The following is a 20849-nucleotide window of genomic DNA, read 5'->3' as shown; positions in this document are numbered from 1 at the left end:
CATTTTCAGTGGTCTTCTTAGTATGCTTCTTAAGACCTCCCTATTAGACCTCAAGAGCAAATAGAAGAGGTTAAATATTAAAAAGCCTCCTCCTGTCTCCAAACAGCTGCTGTTGCTGCTCCCTCATATGGTAATATTGAGCAGACTTCTTTAAAAATTTTGCATATCACCTAGTCCACTCTTTTCCTGAAGTCAAATATGTTTTTCATAATATATACAAATGCTTATTTCATGCTTACTCTATAAGTCTGAGTAGAATATAAATAGAAAAAATGTTCTCTGTGAAGAAGCTAAAATAATAGTTAATCCTTTAGTTTACTCCTAAAAAGTTAAACAGTATTAGGGTGAATTAGTAATCTAAGAAGATGAGATGGTTTTCATGAATCAGCCAGAAATCTTTCAACCTATTAGTATCTTATGAACAACAATGAATGATACTGGAAGAAAGTTTTCTTTTATTAGAAAGGACCATTCTACTCAGAGATAGAACAGGAAAGCTATCAATATAGGTTTGTTTTTTTTTTTTTAGTTTCAGGTAGTTGCCATGCTGAAGAAGTTAACAGATCAGACTTTACCTCTGTCAAAATTCCAGCCCTAGTTCTTCAAATTCAATTTGTTTCCATGGTTATTTTTGCTTGCACATGATTTAATAGCCCAGAATTATTCTAGTATTATCTCTGAAAGATTTCTTAAAAGCATGAAGAAGTACAGAGACCTGCTTTTCCTTAACACACCTCTGGTAACCAGTGTGCTTTTGCATTTTAAGTATCTTTCTGTTTTTCTTACACCTCTGTTCCAAGCTGATTTTTCTTACAAGTGTACAGAGTGGTAGTGTATATGCATGTATTCATATCTGTGTGTTGGAGAGTATACATATATACACACACACAAATACATATATATATGACAATACATACCATCCTTTTTGGGCTCTAAGATACCATACCAACATATAAACATCATTTTATGGTGGTTTTTACAAATTTCCAAGTGTCAGCAGTATGTCAGTGTTTCCATGAGGAAGCAAATACATTTCAAAGTCTGCTTAATTGTCTCTGCTTCTTCCTCCTCTGTTTTCCTGGTTCTACAACATTTCCCTGTGTATTTGTCTCTAAAAAATGCTGCTGGCAAGGTGGTGCTCCTATGGAGTGTGGGAATTAAGACTCAGTGCTTGAATTCAGTACTTGCATTTCCAGTGGTTGCACCACTTTTTCTACTGGTAAATTCTTCCCTTCTCAGAGTTTCCTTGGGAAAGAAACCAAGACACTTGAGTAAGTCTTTCTTTAGTATGTCAGTTCATTATTGGTAAGGGTTTAGTCAAATTATTTTTCTCTAGGACATCTAGCATCAGAATTCATGTTCTGTCTTAGGAAGGAAATTAATTCTGTTCCAAACACCATCACCATAAAAAAATGTTGGGGGGAGAAATTTAGTAAATTTAGGGTGCAGTTATAAGACTCCTGAGGCCCAACTGTGTGTACCCATCTTTTAGATCCCAGGCACTGGTCTGTTGGTATATTTACTTTCCTTTATATAATTTCACAAATGTAATAGAAATGACACCACCCACACAGAGGAAAGCTAAGCTTCATTCTGTATACTGTAGAGAGAAATCAAACATGTTTTGCTGTGGGAGCTTAGCTCTTGTGTACTGTGTAAGTTGTCACTTGTTTAAGTGAATGCTCTCGTTGCTGGCTATGATATACAAACATAGAAAACATCAGTTGTCAAAATGTGAAACTTTTTATTATTCTTTTTGCTAAGTGAACAACATTCCTTAAAGTCAGAAACTGAAATAGACTCGTCAGTGCCTGAGCTACACCCCAGTATAAAAGTCGTTTCTCCCTGTTCTGGATATGTTCAGTCAGAACAGCCTGCTCTGGGCTGAGTCCCATGTGCATCCTGCCAGAGTAGCACTCATGTCGTGCTTTTATTGATGCTTTATTTATAACTAGTGAATAAGAGGGTAGTAGATGAAACTATTTTCTAGATATACTCTGAAGCAACTAACAAAGTAAATCTGCAGCAAACTAAGATGTTGGGAAAATACAGTAATCAGCCTCTGTGTTCATGTGTACAGATACATAAAATATGTAGAAATCATGCTTATTTTCATTGCCATCTCTGGAAAATTTCAGGAAACTGTTAAGCAAATAATAAAATATAACTATTAAAAGTCTTGTTCCCAGCTTTTCATTTAGCATTTATATATGAAACAATGGTAATGAAAATTTTATATGTGAGGCAAACGTGTTATACCATTTCTTTTGTGTCAGACTTGATTTACTGGATGTTGATACTAAGTTGGAATAAATTCATTTATTAAAATAAAGACATGTATAGTCTAATAATGCAGTATTTCCAAGGCTAAATTCATACTGAAGTACTTTTATTATTTTTCCTGAATAAAAATACCCTTGGTCACTATTTTAGCCACAGTCATTAATTACATGCTTTAAACAGACATCAAGCTGATCAGTCAAATAGGTTGAATTAAAGAATTGCAATTAGAATCTGTTGCCTATAGTTCTTACTGTACAAATCAATGCCAGCAAAATTTAAGATAGCATCAAATGGCTATTTAACTTATCCCCTGGGATAAATAATGCAACAAAAACGGACCAATTTTTGGAAACAGCCTTTAGCCGTGGTCAGAAAAGTAGGGATTAACATTCCAAGCTTAAAAGGACAAAGGGTCTCTTTGTTTTGTGAAGCTGAATATATAGGAGTTTATCTTTTTATTTTGGCTTGAGTGCTGTTCAATGTGGCTGAATATCAAAATCTGACTTCAGTCTACAAAGTAGTCAATATTTCCTATTATTAATATAGTAAAATATGTTAGTATCCTATTGTGATATATAGCATATGCATAGTAGCATATTTGTATATTTTTACATAATATTTCATCTACATCCATATTTTATGTTAATAGTCACATCTGACTAGCTAATTGTCAAGTTTAGTAACAAAGTCTGTTGTAAGAGGAGGAGTTTGGGGAAAGAATAGTGATTGTTCTAAACAGAGATTTTTCATTTATATGATGTACCTTAGGGGTACAGTAAATTTAAGGGAGTATTAGAGTAAAAAAAAAATCATCAATTTTATTAAAGTGATGGTATGTTTCTCCACAGCTGAAGAAACTATATGTATTCCATTGCAGAATTACAGCAATGAAGCATCAACAATAAAGCAAATTTGTCCTGAGTTTGAAACAAAGAAGAGCAAGCAGTTCTCCCAGAAATAAGCTGTGGACATTCTTATCAGAGGTCTTCTGGGTTTTAAAAGATTTATACGGATTTGGGGGCTTCTGGACAATGTTATAGAAAGTGAATACATAGAAATCTGAGCTGATGTTGGCTGAACAGTGGGCAGGTGGTGGAGGGAAGCATCTCGTTTCTTAGTTATGTGCTGATTCCTAGGCTGTACCTTTAATGTATGAACAAATTGGAACCTTTCATAATGGTTTGAATATACTTGGTATTTAGCTGTTGCACAGTTTAAGCTGCAAATATTTGAACAAGTGAATGGGAATTTTCTTAAAATTGATTAAAATGTAAACACTTTTAGAGATTTTATTAGCCTTGAAACAATGCTGTTATGTTCGTTTTGAGGAGAAGGAATGAAGGAGAAATAAATGGTTACAACATATATGTTGAACCTATGTGTGGTCCTCATTAACCTCTAAATTTACCTAGGTAGTGTATATTATTCACTGTCTTAAACTTTTTACCAGTATAAGGTGGAAAACAAAGAAAACATACTACTAAATTAGGATGCAGTGAATACCGTGTAACTTACTCTTACATGAATCTGAAATTTGCTCCTGTTTTGAGAATGGTTTCAACTCACTCTTTAGAAATATTTGTTTCTATGTATGGCATGATAAAATGATAAAAGTTTAATTTACAGATCAGAACAGTAGTGAGACATAAATGAAGTTGAAATAGTTACAATTACTGTGAATTGTGCTACTTAAATTAATTGGGAGAGAAAGATCCAGTAAACCAGATGTTCCCACTTTGTGAAAAGGGCATTGCTAATTAATTAGAATCTGAAAAGTAGTTTATTGAAAAATCTCTCCAAATTGACTAAATCCAAGGAAGTTCTTTTTATATATTTGCATTGAAATGTATAAAAATAAATTCTTTTTATTTTATAGCTTTGCTAAGTATTTGTAAATATTCTATTTCCACCTTTTTTTTGCTTTAGCCAAAACTCCTTCTCCTGTAGGATAAATTGATCAATGTGTTTGGCCTTGTGTAAACTTCAGTTGAATGATAGTGCCAGTATTTTGAGTTTTACACTTTTAGACTTCATAGCATCATATCATGTGATTTGTTATAATAACCACAAGCTATGAAGCAACCAAACTGTTGACACATAATAAAAACAAGAAACTGCAGCAGATCTATTGTATCAAAGCCTCAGGTAAGAGTTTGCTGAGAGGCAAGCCAGTATATTATGATTCTGAATAATGAGCAAGCTTGAGTGAAGTGGTACTTCAGCCTCGCAGTTGAAGTTCTTCTATTTAAAGACTTTGAAAGAACAAGGTTGAGTTAAATTGTTGAGTTTACTATCTGAACTATATTGCAATACTCTAAAAGGAGTTTTTCAAAACAAACGAGTTTTCATATATGTGTAAATGTAAGAAAGCTTAACAGATGGATACTGTTTCAGAAAATCTTGAGGAGTAAGGTGGTAGAGAGGATAAGGGAATGTTGATTAGTCCTTTTATACATATTTTTCAGGTGAAACAGGAAATCGTAAACAGAAAAGAGGAGAGTAAGGTCTTTGCACAAAATACTTCTTCTGATGCTTTTCTTTGTTGAAAAAGGTGAAAGAATGAATTAATGTATTGGTCCAAACCAGCAGATAAATAATAAATGATCTGTGCTTGAATGCCCACTGTACTAACAGCCGATTCCTTGTGCTAGTTATAGGTAATATGCCCTGGCTTATATGTTTAGTTGAAATTACTGCTCCCTGTTGTCCTTTCATGTTATGGAGCTCCTTCAGATCAACTGAAAAAACCCAACTAAATCATCCATACAATTCAATCATATAAATTCTTTTACTGGTGCTGAATTACTTAAGTAATTACCATATTCCTGCTAATGTGTGTGGTCAACATTGCATGTGAATAGCACAAAAGTGAAATGGTGTCAGAAGCATTAAAATGAGTTAGTCGTGGAATCATTGTAGTATAGGCCAGGTTCACTGATTGAATGTGCTAAGTGGCTTACTATTTACTTCTCAACCTGTGGGGGTTGTTCTCTGAAAGTGGTCTGGGATAAACAGGGATAGAAGATTTTTTTCTACTGTCTTCACTGCTCATTGTGTCTTTAACACTGACCCCAAGTAATTGTTTGATGTTGATGAATATGAGGTCATATTTGTCATTAATCTGAGAAATAAAGCATGTTTTTCTAAGACTGAAGAAAATCAGATGTTTCAGAAATGAGGAAAGAAAGACTAGAAATAATAATCCAAAGAAAGGCAGTAGAAGTGTATTGCAAAAGGTAGATGTAATTTGCAGCATCCCTGTACAGAAATTGCACAAGCAGAAAATTTGTTAGAGAAGTTCTAGATCTCCCCTTTGGGGGAATTTTGGCCAGGCTTTTTGTATCTGATTGTGCCTGCTTCATGAACTGTAAAAGCAGTCCTGGTCTGTTTTTGTAAAATACTTGTACAGGAATCCTTCATTGTTGAAGAGTAGATTCATTCATTGCTCATGTCTTGAACCTGAAAATGTTTGTGTTTTGAAAACTTGTATATTCAAACTTGCACTTTTGAACCTTCAGTCTACTACCTCACCTTCAAACCTCTCTATCTTATAGACTTAGATAATTAAATCTGTAACATTATAAAAATAATAAAAATTAATGTTTTACTGCCATTCCTATTCAGAGTTTTTAGAAGGGGTGACAGACCCTATATTCAGTGCAATAATAGTCTTGATTGACACTCTTGACTACCTTAATTTGGATTTCAGATATTATTTTTCTGAATATGAAGAAAGATATTGCGGTGTTAGAGTGTGTTCTAAGAGAGACCCAGGGCACAAGTCTTATATGGAGTGGCTGACGAAGCTGGAGTTATTAGTTTAGAGAGAAGGAAGCTCAGGTGGGTGTTACTGCTCTCTACGACTACCTGAAAGGAGGTAAGGAGGTTTTAGCCTCATAGGAGTCAGCCTCTTCCAAGTAACAAGTGACAGGACAAGATAAAACGTCTTCAGGTTTAAACCAGGATGTGTTTAGATAGGCTGTTAAGGAAAATTTCTTCTCTGAAAAGATGGCCAAACATTGGAATGGGCTGTACAGGGAAGTGGTGGAATCCCTGGAGGTATTTAATAGAGGTGTTACGTGACCCTTGGGGACATGGTGTAGTGGTGGGTTTGGCAGTGATGGATTCATGGTTGGACTCAATGATCTTAAAGGGCTATGATTCTAAATTGAAGCTTAATGTACTTAATGTTCCCAGGTGTAAGATTATGGACTCCTTTGTAACATTTAGATGGTCTGAGACAGACTGTCTTTTTTTATTTTGGGAGTTAAAAAAGCAGAGAAAGAGGAAGAATCTCGTTAGAATGCTTTAGGTTTTGCAGACTGAGGAGTTCTCAGTAAGTGCTAAGTGTGTAAAAAGCTGCCAGTGAGAGATGTGGGCATAAGAAAAATGTTTCACATAGAAACAAGTGAGCTTGTAACCAGTATTTATAATGCTGATATCATGCATTGATACATTGTTCTATTTATGAGTAGAGAGTGTCCCTATTTGGTATAACTCTGAGTATTATATATTTTGTTATTTTCTAAGACCAGCATCCTGTTGTTCAGAAGATGCAGCATTCATAAACATGTGGTCCCATATATGATGAGTGCAATGTATACTACTTGAAACTAGCTTTCTTCTGGATGGTCTATGTTTAAATGAGTGCTGCATTCTCTGGAAGATGATGATAGTTTCTCAGTTTACCTTTTCAGATTTCAAAGTTTTCAGGACCTGGGGTTGCTGGTCAGCATCTGGCTGAATGTGAGCCATCAGTGTGCCCAGTTGGCCAAGAAGGCCAATGGCCTTGTGGCCTGTATCAGAAATACGGCAGGGCTGTGATTGTCCCTCTGTACTCTGCACATGTGAGGGCATACGTTGAGTATTGTATCCAGTTCTGGGCCCCTCCTTTCAAGAGACTCGTTGAGGTGCTGGAGTGTGTCCAGAGAAGGGTAGTGGAGCTGATGAGTGGTCTAGAGAAATTAAGTCTTATGAGGAGTGGCTGGGGTACTAGAGTTGTTTAGTCAGAATAGGAGCCTCGGAGGAGTCCTTACTTCTCTCTAAAGCTACCTGAAATGAGATTGTAACAAGATGAAGGTCAGCCTCTTCTACCAGTCAACAGGACAAGAGGAAATGGCCTCAAATTGCACCAGGGAGCACTCAGATTGGACATCAAGAAGAATTTTTTCACTGAAAGGATGGTTAAGCCTTGGAACAGACTAGCCTGGGAAGTGGTAGAGTCACCATCTGTGGAAGTTCAAGACACAACTATATGTGGCATGTAGTGCTATGAGTTAGTTGTCAAGGTGGTGTTTGGTTGGACTCAGTGATCTTGGAGGTCCATCCTAACCTAATAGTTCTATGATTCTATAGTCTGTCATCAGTTGGTTTGGTCTCTTCCAAATCATGCAAAGCACATAATGCAAAAGTAGCTTGCATTAGCAGCAGCAGCATGTAAAGCAGGGTTTTCCATATCAAGGTCAGATAATTCCTTGTGTTTGCAAGCGTGGTGGGAAGGAAGTAGTCAAGACTTAAACATTGCTAACATTGCATTGAGAAAGCACTTCAACTATACTATCCATGCAAACATTCCTATAAATAGCATTTCTTTAAAAAATTTTTAGATTTATTTCTGTCCTGGAGAATAAATCACAAACAAACACAAGTGTGTTTGTTCTATAAAATTTGCAGAGGTACAAAGCTGAGAAAATTGCTTTAATTGACTTGCCTTTATTTTTTCTTTTTTAATTCCTACTTGAAAGTAGGGATTAACAAAAGTTCATATCAATACATATCACACAAGAATTTTAGTTTTTACACAGCTATGTTACACAGCAAAGGTTTTTACACAGCTGAAATAACTGGAATGTGGGTTCGATGGTTGAAGCTAATGAAGTATGAAGCTAATATGGGTGAAGCTATTTTATTTTGTTCAAATCTTGAGCAGCTGATGCATATCACTTTTTTGTTCTTCTGAATTTGTTGCATATTCATCCTTCAAATATGTGGATATTTCCATGGTTTAGGAAGTGCTGGTATTATATACAGTTCATGATGTAGCTTTTCATCTTTATACATGCCATATTTAGAGTCTTTTTCTTTTATGTTTGCTAGAGTGATTCCATGGCATCATCAGGACTCTTCTTCAAAGATGGCAAAAAACGCATTGACTACATCTTGGTCTACAAAAAATCAAGTCCACAGGTAGAAAAAAGAAGCACATTTGAGAAGAATTTGAGAGCAGAAGGGCTGATGCTAGAACGTGAGGTGAGTCCTGTTGCTCATGTGGTATAAGAAACCCGATTATAATACTATTATACTTTACTGAACTGATAAAGATTCCAGACAAAATTGCAAGTCGTTCCAGTCAGGCTGTTCCCATCATCTGCTTAACTATATTGAACTAATAAGAAGAATAGTTTGATAGTGTCTGTTAAAAATGATGTGGGGATACATGCTTGTACACAGCAGTGTAGTGCAGTGCAAAGGGAAAAGTTCAAGCTTCTTGCAGAACAGAAGCTTCAGTAACCCATGTTGTTGCTTTAATGTATACCCTCTGTCAGCAGAATGTCTGATGTTGACTCACTGTTTTTCAAGGGGTTAGGATTGCTACTATTATGGTTAATCCATGGCTAGTAATAGTAGTATTAAAATAAAAATGAAAGAAAATGGAGCCAGGGAAACAGCCTTGGGTTTTTTGCTGTCTTATGAATTACCTACAGAACAGGTATATATTTAGTCTATTCTGATGTAAGCTCCTGTTGTTCATATATCTTTCATCTTGATTTTTCATCTCAATAAAATTGTAATACACGTTCTGTGTTTAAGCAATGAGCTTGCCAGATATAGCTCACAATATAGTATGTTGAATATTTATAAATAACTAACTTGACTAAAATTTGATTTGAAGTCTTTTAAGAATTGTTACAGTATAATAGTAAAAATATCTGGTTTTGTTCCAATTTAAATAAATAGGAAAATCTTAGCTTTTGTCAGTTCAGAATTACTGACCTTCAGAAACAAATGGCTTTATAAGATCTGAAATGTTTTTGTTTTCCACTAGTAGTTTATTTTATCCACATCTTTTGAGAAAGTAAAATATTTGAAGTAGTAGTATGGAACTGTGATATGACTATGAAACTGGTAGGTAAAATTGTAAACATAAGTGTTATTAACCTTTTAACTGCATTCTCTTTTACCTTAACTTACTGAACCTTGCAAACTCAAGCTTTTGGAGGCTTTAATCAGACTCAACTCAAATATCAAAGTATCTAGTCATAAAATTTCAAGCAGATACATCTGGGAGAAGGGTGGAGAACTGAAGTGTTCATAAGAGAAGGTAAATACAAAAATCTGTAAGGCAGAAACTCTTGTTTTATGTAAAAATAAGTGAAGAGAAACATTTGTATAGAGTTCACATTGTAATTTAACAAAACACTATCTCAATTCATACACATTTAAAAGATCCCAGCAGATATTTCAATTACTGAAACATTCCCTTGAGTTACCATTTTGGCAGTGCAGCCTGGAGCCTTCTCTCAGCTGTTCTCATGTCTCTAGCAGCTGACCATGCTTCTCCTTTAATGTGAGACACACAGAATGGTCTTCAATCTGCTTATCTAAGGTGATTTTTTTGAGATTTAAAATTATTTCCATGTAAAATTTATTCCATATAAAAAGGTGCTGCATAAAGTCTTTATGTTCATGACCAAAGGTCTTTCCTTTTGTCCCACTAGTCTACACATACTACAGTTTGTAAGGGAAAAAGGTTACTGTTTTTCCTTTGTCTAGAAGAGCACTTATTTTCAGAGTTGCAGGCCCAATTCAGGCCTAAAGTCAGAATTTCACTCTGAAGAATGCTTCTAGGAGGGTGGCTTCTATGGATTTAAATTATTAATATGTATTTGCATGTTGTTGCTCTTTACAGCCAGCTGTTACCAACAGTGATATCATGTTCATTAAAATTCACTGTCCATGGGAGACATTATGCAAATATGCAGAAAGAATGAACATCAGGATGCCTTTCAGGTATTGTGGAAACAATTTTAAGAAAGCTACAATTTAGTGCTTAATATTGAAAATTCATCACTTAAATAAGTCTAAAATGCAGTCTTTACTGCTCTGTAGCCAGCCATGCTCCTATTTATTTTGGTGAAGTAATAGGGAGAGAGGAGAAACAAATAATAAGTCCTGTTCTTTCCTCATTTTTACACGCTACTCTGTGTTACTTGTTTTCAAACTTGCCTTCTAAATCAAGTTGAGCATGTGTCTTTTAGAAAACAGTAGTTCACACGTTGTTTTGGATGTTCTTGGCAGAGTTCCAGAAATTCTGTCTGAGCTCAAGTATCCTCCATGATTTTAGGGTTTTTCTGAAGTCTTGCTGAAAGGCAGGTGAAATGACAGAAAAATCTAGTGTCTTCCATGTCTCCAGTGTAACACATTGTTACAATAAATGAGTAAAATGAGGTCCAGTAGCTTTCTTTAGGCAGAATAACGGACTGAACTGAGTTCCTTGTCTGAACACAAAACAAGTTCTATGGTAGGTTTTTGCAACAAATATTGGTTATTAATTTGTGGGATGGGCTAATATTTCCTGCAACAGAACAGAAGTCTTTAAAGGAGAAAATGTGCCTTTTCAAATTGATTAATAATGTTCTTAGGGAGAGAGAAAAGCATATAGTGTCCTCCTAAGTTAAAGTGGTAATAGATGTCAAAGTTGTGTGACTGATGGAAAATGCCCTTGCAGTACTCCTTTCTCACTAAAACTGCCAAGTGCTCAATCTTTTATGCTATGGCAGTGTGGCTCTCTTGCATTGGTCCTAAGACAGAAACGGTGATTGTGAAGCATCCATTGCTCAAATCTTGCTCCACATACCCAGGTCTGAAATGAGTTTTCTCATCATCCCATTATGACTTCAGAGGCCTTTCCATAAAAAAAATCTTTTTTGCGAAAGTCATCTTCCATATGTTTAAGAATATTATTATAGTGCTATTTGAGCTTATCTAGTTCAAAAAATACTTGTCATAGAGAAGCATTTATGTATGGGTAAACACACATAAATAATCTAAATTCCAATTTAAAATTATTTATTCTTGCTTTTGATACATAAATTCACAAAATTGTGTTTTAGGAATCGTTTGAATTCTTCATAATTTTTGGTTACTTCATAGCTCCATAGTGCTCTCAGAACAAAAAAGGCTGACTTGCAATCCTGCTTTATTTGTAAGGCATTCTAGATCATGTTTGTTTATTATATTATTAAATGGCACATATATACATTCTCTTTAGTATTTCCACGAAGTGTCTTTATTCCTGGACTGTTGCTTTAGCTTATTTTTATCCAATTCATTTCAGTAAACCAAAAGTAGGTAAAATACTAAATTTTACAATTTCACCTTTGTGGACACACACATTTAGAGAGGTAGGGAATTACAGCTTGGAAATTCCTTTCAGGCCTGGATTTCTCCTGACTCTCAGCTCCATTCCCAGGCTGACAAGCTGACTGCAGCTTCAGTTAGGGAGGAGTCTCCCAGGGTGATAACATGGTGACAAACAGAGTGGAATTCATCATAAAGATTAACACCTGGTGTCTTTCCCGTGGGACACATCCTGAGGTGCTGTCCCAAGGATGGTTTTCCCAATTGTCCAATGAGCTCCTGTCCTGTCCTAGCTGCACTAACACACTTTAAATCCGGGCTGTCTGTACAATAAATTGGCCTTTTTTCCCCAAAGAGCTCTGTGTGTGTTGCTGTCCTTTCTCTCTCTTTTTAGCATAGTAACCACACACCTTTTTGGTAGTTTTGCTGTACAATAAAATACATATATTTGGGAAGAAATTTTTCCACCTCTACCTCCATAATAGAACTGTGAGAAACAGTAAATTAGACAATATTTATATTATCTTGAAAAGTATTTTAATAGGAATTTAAGTGAAATTGCAGTCTAAAACTTGTGTGAATATTTCAGTATATTTCTTGAATTTCTATACCTTTTACAACGGAATTCTGTTAAAAACACAAACTGGATGTAGCAGAATTGAAGAACGCTCTGCTCTGCTTTGCCAGCAGCCTTTACAAAGTGTCCCCTGCAGTAAATGAGCAGTTTTTCATGATACCTTCTCTATTTATAGACGGCTATGCTTTAGAAACTTGCTGAGACAGAGTTCAAGTCTTCATCTTTGTTCATATTTGCCCCGATGGCTTTTTCATGGATGCAAAAATATAAATCAACACTCCTGTAACAAAATCCTGTGACCACACAATTTTATTACATATTATGTTGAAAACACTTGTGTTTGAAGAGTTGAACTTGTTTATTTTAATGAAACGTTTCCTACCTGGATTGTGTATATTGTATTCTCGAGGTAACCACTCAATGGACAAAGGAACCTCAAATGATACTATTCTCCCTCAATTAGTGATTACTCAGTGAACTAGAGTGTCTTCCCCCCAGAAAGTTTTAGGTCATCCTTAGATTTAAACAGGCTTAAGAGAAGAGAGTTGGGACTTGTGTCCAACTTGATCTTTGTGAGTCCCTTGTTACTTGAGATTTTCTGTAATTCTAAAAAAAAAAAATATTTCTCTTAGTCTTTATCTGTTCTATCAATGGTTTCTGACTGGTTCTACTATATAAAGACAACAGATAACCTTCCCGTATTTTAATGCAGTACACCCATTTGCTCTTGCACAATCTTGCAAAATTTTGGCTTTGAGTTATGGTCACTAAAATATACCATATGTCAATATCATATATGAATAACACATGAAGAATTAAATTCCTACTATTTAGTTTATTCTGCTCAATTCAGGACTCTAAACAAAATCAACAGAATTATTATCACCAGGTTACTTTTCTCTGTTTCTGAAAAGTAAAAATACTTCTGAGATTCACCCACAACCCCAAAACTGTTTTAGCATGACATTATACCAAAATGTGTTGGCAAATATATAATATGTATCATGTATGTAATATGGATGGAATCTCAGTGTTTCAATTGCAAAAGGAATTTTTTTCTAAAATTTTGATAGATGGTGTGCAGTAATCATTATTGTCTTGTATATAAGGCTGACTTTGCAATGCTATTTTGTTTGGAAGTGCATGTATGGTTTCAAACAGGGTTTGTGTAAACATCAAAGTTAGATCATGACTGAATTAACCATTTTTAAACTTTTATAGGCGTATTTGTAAAGTATGTGATCTGTCAGTAGAAATGCAACTAGTATATATGTAGTATATATGTAGTAGATATGTAGTATATACTACATATATGTGTAGTATATATGGTCTCCAGAACTGAGACAAAGCTTTAATTTTGTCTACAAGTATCTTGTGGCACATAATTATTACTGTTTGTAATTAATAAATTATTTGTATCTGTAACTTAGCTGAACTCTCTGTATAAAACAGCTAAGGTTAACTAAAGGAAATTTAAAAAGGATTCTGTTTAAAAAAAAGTCTGAAAACCCTTTAAATAACCCTTCATTGCTTCATTTACAATTCTGCCTAGAAGTACCAAGTGTCAGGCTGCCAACAATCTGCAAACTGGTAGAAACATAATTTTCCAGTGGCCATGTATTTTCCAGGCAAGGTATCTTTCACCCTCTTTTTAATTGTATTAATTTTAGTGGATCTTCCATGTAAGTAATGTACTTTAATAAATCTCAGATACTGCCCAGGTGTATGGTTGCAGATCTTGCTAACTCCTGAGGAATCTGCAATAATCAGGGCTTTTGTGAGTTTGAAATACGATGTGAAATTATAGGAGGAAGCCAGAAAAAAGGCCTGAAAACCTGAAACTAGATGTGGAAAATATAACCATGCAGCAAATATGTCTCCATTTAGTTTCAAAATAACTGTTCTCAGAAGACTTTACTGAGAATTTCTGTTCTTGTTTCTCTAAGTGTCTATGACCAATGAAGGGTGGAGAGAAAAGAGCTCTTAAGTGACTTACTGATTAGCTATCATTATTGTCAGTAGCTACAAATCTAAAATGTAATTTTAGAACAAAGGTAAAACTTGAAAAATGTGAAACTATGTTATTGTAATGATTTATTCTATTTCAGTTGCCTTTTAAAAGTGTTTTTCACCTTTTTCTCTATGAAAAAGGATGTTTAAAAATGTCTAGTGTTCTTTTATAACGTATATGTTCTTTTCAGCTGTCTCCTACTTGATTAATCTCAGCTGATTTTTTTCTTTTCTTTCAGGAAAAAATGTTATTACACTGACTGGAGGAGCAAAACCATGGGCAGGTTGGTGGGTGATGTGTAGCTTCTAATTTTGTCAGATAGTCACCTCTGCTAAAGAGAACCCATTTGCAGTTGTAAGTTTATCCATGAAACTTGGAAAATTAGATTATTTTCCTGAAAGTTCAAAATATGTCAGCTCAAAGTGTTAAAATATTCATCTGTAATAAGGTTCTTTAAAGCTTTGCTAGTTCTCATTTTAGAAATGTAAAAATGTTTATGTCAGGGAAATAAAAAAAAAAAAGACCTTATCCTCACAGCAAAGATGTAATATGGGATCTTTGTCTGCCATTACATCTGCTGACATAATACTTCTTCAGCACGAAGGATACTTTGGAGTGCACGTCTAAGATTCTGGCAGTCTGCTACTTCCTTAGATACGCAAACATGTTTTCTCTCCTGGATGTCCTTGTAATCAGAAACAAATCAATGCCACATGCTGAAGGCTGCTTTGAATTTTTATTTGCTGGCTGAGAGAGTAATTTGTAAACCTCACTTGTAGCTAGCAGCTGCTGCTGTTAGTGTTTTTGTCAGTCAGAAGAAGGATACAAGAGGCCCTAGGGGCAGGTGAAAGGATCCTGGGAGTGCTAGGGAGTGAGAATGGGGGATGCTGAGCTGTAGCTGCTCCCCATCGCTTTTGTCAGACAAAATTATGTCCTGTAAATCCTAACCCCCAGCGGAAAAGATACGTGTAAATATTTCAGGTGAGGGAAATCTCCTGAAAGAGGAGATCACAGGTTTTCTTGAGATGGATCTTGAGATAAGATTACTTTTGATTTAGGTTCTCTTATTGTTTCTTTAGATGGTAAAGAACTCTCATTTCTCTGGAACAATTTAGGGAGTCTCATAACAGTTTCCAAGACTATCAGCTAACAACAGAATGTTGAATGGTAAAGTGAAAACTTGAAACACATAAGGTGATAAAATATGTTGAAATGAACCAATTTATAACATAGATTTACAACTGTGTTTTGTCCTTTTCCCCAGTTCACATGCTTGCCCCATTTTATCACGCATTATGAAAAGTCTAAGTGATATATTTTTAATAAAAGGCAAAATCAACGAGCTTTTTTTCAAAATTCTTATTTCATCTATAATCCATCTGATGAGTTGTCCTGGTTTAGGGCAAATTAGGGAGAAAACTTCCAAAGGGCCCCCTCCCCCACCCAGGAAGCAAACCTGAGTGGCCCCTCCCCCAACCGGTTCGGGAAGAAATTTCCTCCGAGAGAAATGGAAAAAACCCTATTTATTCAACTAAACTGCCCAGCACAAAAACGAATGATACCAAACAACAAAACCTCTCGCTGATCTGAAGAGATGACAAATTCAGAAAGTCTCTCTCCTGTGGTGGCAGCTCGGCTCAGTCTGTTCTCAGTCCCTCCAGCACTGGAAAATGCCTCTGCCCGGGCCAGGCCCCGGTGGCCGCAGGTGCGAGCTCCTGGTGCTTCTCCCCCGGGTCACCAGTCCAGAGCAGGGTCAAATGATTCCAGGGAAAAATGAAGGAAAACAAACTGTCTGGGGAGCGCCTGGACTCGAGTTAGTCGGGAACTCCTCTACCTGAGTTAGTCAAAAACGAGCTAAAAGCAAAGGAGAGCTCTCTTTGCTGTCCACCACAGTGACACAGTCCAGGAGGATGATGGAACTCCTGTCTCTGTATTTTGACAACAACCCCCTGAGACATTCCACCGCTTCTCCTCCCCCCTCCTTCACTCTCAAATCCAGCCTTAAGGGTCCAAAACTTATTTCTGGGATAAACAGACAAATGGGGATACAATTCAACATGACAAACTCACCCCAGGACATGAGTCCTGGATATTACATAAATTCTGTTTTCATTATTTAGAAAGATAGATGTCTGAAAGATGCAACTTAAGTTGCACAGTACCTGTGAATCGAGAATTAAGTAATTTTCATACCATTTTCATTGTATTTTGAGATAAATGCTTTTACCTGTGATTTACTTTGTGAGTAGTTGGGTATGAATATTTTGCTGCGTAAAATTTCTGACACTTGATATAACTCAGTGCACAAAGGAATTGTGTGATACAAAAGAAGTAAAGAAAGAAGCTATATTTAAAATTGAAAGCTAACTCTTAAAATTGCTGATGTACATATCTGCATGCATACTTCTACAACTGTCATTGTTACCTTGCATCTTACAACTTTTCAAACTTAACTGCTTCTCTGTAATTTATTTAATCTCTTGTTAAAATTTCTAAGTTGAGTTTATATGAGCTACAATAAACTATATTAAAATTATTGTATATTAAAATATTAATGTTATAAAGTTTCTATAATGAAAGAATGCAAAGTAACACTAGTATATTAGACCTGCTGTGACATGTACACTTCTCTAACTTTATTGACACTGTTATATGATAGATAGATATGTATCCATAAATGTTCTTTAAAAGGTCTGCAAAAGATTATTAGGTACATGAGTAAAAGGTCAAGAAAAAGGTAATACTTAATTTCTTTTATGTGATGTCTCTCTATTTATGTACCTTTAAAAAGCCCTTATCATTGTATTTAATTCGATGAATTAAGCTTATTTCTATCCATAGAATCACATTATGGAAATAAATTTATCATATTCATTATGAGCAATCTTCTCAATAAAAAAAAATACATATAAATAGGGTAGGTATGAAAAATTGTCTGAACTCTCAGATTGAAGAGTGAATCATCTAGTAAAACTGTCTTGTAATTGCCACATTGGACCTGCTGATTTCATGCTGGTAAAGGATGACATCAGGGACAAGAGAGTGAAAAGATAGTTGTCTTAGTATGCAGTTTCACTCTGTCCACTTAAATGGTAAAATTGCTTAATACTTCTAAGGATAGAGAACCAAAAATAACTTTGTTTAGCACCTGACTTCCAGTAAGTTTGCTTTGCAAAAGGACTTATAAAATCTTTTGGATTTCAGTCTACACACTGAAGTGAAATTGTTGATATCATTCCATTAAACAAAGATATTATAATTTACTTCTTTTTTTAGTGATGATTGTGTCTATATGTTGAATCTGTCAGCCCTAACCTGTTTCCCATTACAGTACATGGAAACACACCGTGTCCATGTAATTTGGTGGCATATAGTTCACACTCCTGGCCAGTCTTGAGAGACACAAACACCAGGCAAACTACTGGGTGATGCCTGCTGTCAAAACTACCTAATGTGACTGGTGAACTTGCTCAATCCTGCTATCTCATTCCATGCATTTGATGAGATAATGCGAAGATCATCTATATACTGTGTTCCTTTGCACTGCAGTCTGTCGTCTGCAAGTATTTTTGGCTGAACTTATTCTGCCAAAAAAGATTAAGCAACCAAATAAATCAGAACGGTACAACAAAGAATGGAAGTTGAGCAAAGCTGAAATTACAATTATCTTCATAAAATATTAAATTGCACAGCTAAGAATGAAATGCACATGTATTTCAGAGTACTGCCACTTGTTCCAAGATGCATAGTGTTCCAGTAGCACCAGCTGGAGTGGTTTCAATAAAAGCATGCCTGAAGCAATATTCCATAACTTCACAACACCATTCCATTGGGACATTTTTTTATCTCATTGCCTGAAATACTTACTTCATCAGACCAGCTCTCTGCTTTTACTTTTGCTAAATAGGCTACATTGAATAGTTTAAGTCGGGAATCTGTTTAAACTGCTACTTTTAACCTAGAGAAACACTCTGAGTAAAAATGCTAATACTTAGTCCTATGATTTAGGCAAAAATTTGTATTTAAAGGCAAGCTCCATGAAAATTCAGTTTCTTCTTCAACAGTAAAATAACAAGAAAAATGTCTCTCTTGTTGGATTATTTTTATACATTTCTTAGTTGAAATATTCTATACTATCTAGCACTAAAGGCACTACATTTTGTCTCAGAAGAGAAACTGCAACTGTAACGTGGACACAAGCATTAATTTATTCTAATTCTGCTTTTCATGTTAAAAGAAGTAGCCATGAATTTTAAACAAGAGCTATTTTCTTTAACATAATATTTATCTACTTTTGTTTTTTAGATTTTGGTATGGTAGAAATGATCAAGACTTGTCCTATAACCAATTTTAGAGTACTTTCATAATAAAAAAATCTGAAATTAGATGCACTGTTTTTATCTTCTTCCTGATGCATCTGCATATTTTCCTCATTAAAAAAGAATTCTGGATTTTGACTATAAAGTCAGCAAGTGTACAACAGGAAAAAAACATTCAAGAGAGTAAAGGGGAAACTGCACTTACATAAACTGTACTAAGAGAACTTCCACTGGAACTAATAAAGATAATCAACACACTAAGCTTTTATTAAGGAGACACTTTATGAATCCACCTGCCTGAACTGTATTCTATGTTTCAATTTCATGAATGTACTATGTTATTTGGCTTATAATGGTTGGTGTTGAACACAAGTGGTGTCCCTCAAATGCAGTATCAGTTACAATAGAATGTGCACTAATATCTTACAATATATAGCAAGAAGAAAATTTCGAGAATTTTAAATGTAGCTGTAAAATCCTTCTTCCCACATTTGGATGAAATTTTTATCTGTTACTGTGTGAAATAGGGGTAGAATGCTTTTGCTGCTGTTGATAATAAGAAGTACATTTCCACAAGGGTCACTTTGTTGCCTGAGAGCAATTTACCATATCATCACTTATTACTCTTTACTGTGAACATTATGAACTTATGTTAATTCATATTATTAAATATTATTAACATCGTAAAATATAAATTTTTATTATGGGCAGTATGAAATGTGTAGCTATGTTTCTTCTTAGCACCGGCAATGAAGTATTCACCTCAGAGAAAAAAAAATTTGTTGCTTAACTTTACACTTTTTGTGGTTATAAAATATATATTCTTTATATATCACGCATACATATTAATTGAGTAGAACCCAAATTCCACTGGAAAAAAATACTATTTAGGGAATGTTTTACTCAAATCTAGACTTTTTCTGAATCTCTGATGTCTTTATTGTGTCATGACATACCACTTGTTTAATTTGAGATCTATTCCTTTAACACTGTTGCATTGTAGTTGAATGTCAAAAAGTATAGTTGAGCAAGGAGTGCAACATTGAAGTGAGCATTTGCTTGAAAATTAATTGCACTTTCCTAGATTTCTCCATGTGTAAATGATGTCCTGAGACATCATTAAGTAAAGGTGCCAGTAGAGAAAAAACCTTTAATGTTGCCAGTATATAATTTAATTGAAGATACAACACTGATGTTCTATTCATGTTTTGTAGTATAAATTTTTAGGAATCTGGATGAAGCCGTATCTAGGGAGTTTTGGGATGTTTTTGCCTAAATAATGCATAACCATTTAGGTGTAACATATTCTTTATTTGATTTGATATTTAGGTATACTGTGTCATCAGGCAATAGCAACTCTTGGATTTTTAAGAAAATTTTGCAGAGGAAAACTTTGTTGCAATCAGAAAATCATAGTCTGATCCTTAGCACTCTCAAATTTACTTAAAAATTTTATGAATTTTAGTGTCCAAATGGCCAGGCAAGAGAGCAGGGAGGAGTTTCACTTGCTTTGTTCAGCTAGATATGTTCTTTAGTAAAACATGAGCATCCACAGTTCTGCCACATGAACTACCTCGGAAAATTAGTTTCTCCAGACTCAATACTGCAGTCCCATTTTGAGCCATAATCCTACTAATTTAAGGATGAGTTTTATTCAAGTAAAGTGTTCAAGATGGATTGCAAATAAATATTGTTCATTTTGCTTTTTAATTCCTTTTCTTTACTTAATGTGGAAGATTCCTGCTTTCGTTTAATTTCATTTCTAGTATGATGTCACTAAATATGCAGTGCTGGAGATAGAAATAACAAGGAATGGAGAGCGTTAAATCTGACTTCTTATTGTTTCAGTTTGCAGAGGAATATTAGGGAGCTGAAAAGTTGGTTGCCAAGAAATCCAATGAAGCTGGATAAGGAGGCGCTGCCTGATCTGGAAGAAACAGATTGCTACACTGCACCCTTCAGCCGAGCACGCATCCACCAGTAAGTGCTGGCATTGCAGTGCCAGAGACCACAAGGATATTCTGGATTCTCACTCCTAACCAAGTGCCATAGAGGTAGCTGCTAACAGATGGTCACTGGCAATACCAAGTATCATATTTGATACTATTCTGTTAAAGTAAAAATCTGTTCTCTTACTTGCTATATGATGGTCACTCAGTAATATAATGTGAAATTATCTGAAAAATTAATGTTGCCATTTTAGTTTAGAAGTTTTTTGGCTTTTATTTCCCTTATATTACAAAGTGCAAATACGTGCTCAAGTTTTTTGTTCTTACTACTTATTTTACTTAGGCAAAGC

General features: G+C 35.0%; 1 protein-coding gene across 1 annotated transcript in view; it reads left to right on the top strand.

Annotated features, from left to right (window-relative positions):
* Positions 1 to 20849, top strand: part of ANO3 (anoctamin 3) — a 144608-nt gene that overhangs the window by 71879 nt on the left and 51880 nt on the right. Inside the window, exons 5-8 of the mRNA XM_014889820.2 lie at positions 8380 to 8532; positions 10193 to 10293; positions 14470 to 14514; positions 20399 to 20530. Coding sequence (XP_014745306.1) covers positions 8380 to 8532; positions 10193 to 10293; positions 14470 to 14514; positions 20399 to 20530 — 431 coding nt within the window. The remainder of the gene's footprint in view (positions 1 to 8379; positions 8533 to 10192; positions 10294 to 14469; positions 14515 to 20398; positions 20531 to 20849) is intronic.

The sequence above is a fragment of the Sturnus vulgaris genome, chromosome 18, assembly GCF_052056855.1.
Source record: "Sturnus vulgaris isolate bStuVul1 chromosome 18, bStuVul1.hap1, whole genome shotgun sequence".
Lineage (NCBI taxonomy): Eukaryota > Metazoa > Chordata > Aves > Passeriformes > Sturnidae > Sturnus > Sturnus vulgaris.
The sequence above is the reverse complement of the archived record's forward strand: the minus strand, read 5'-3'. Positions and strand labels throughout refer to the sequence as shown.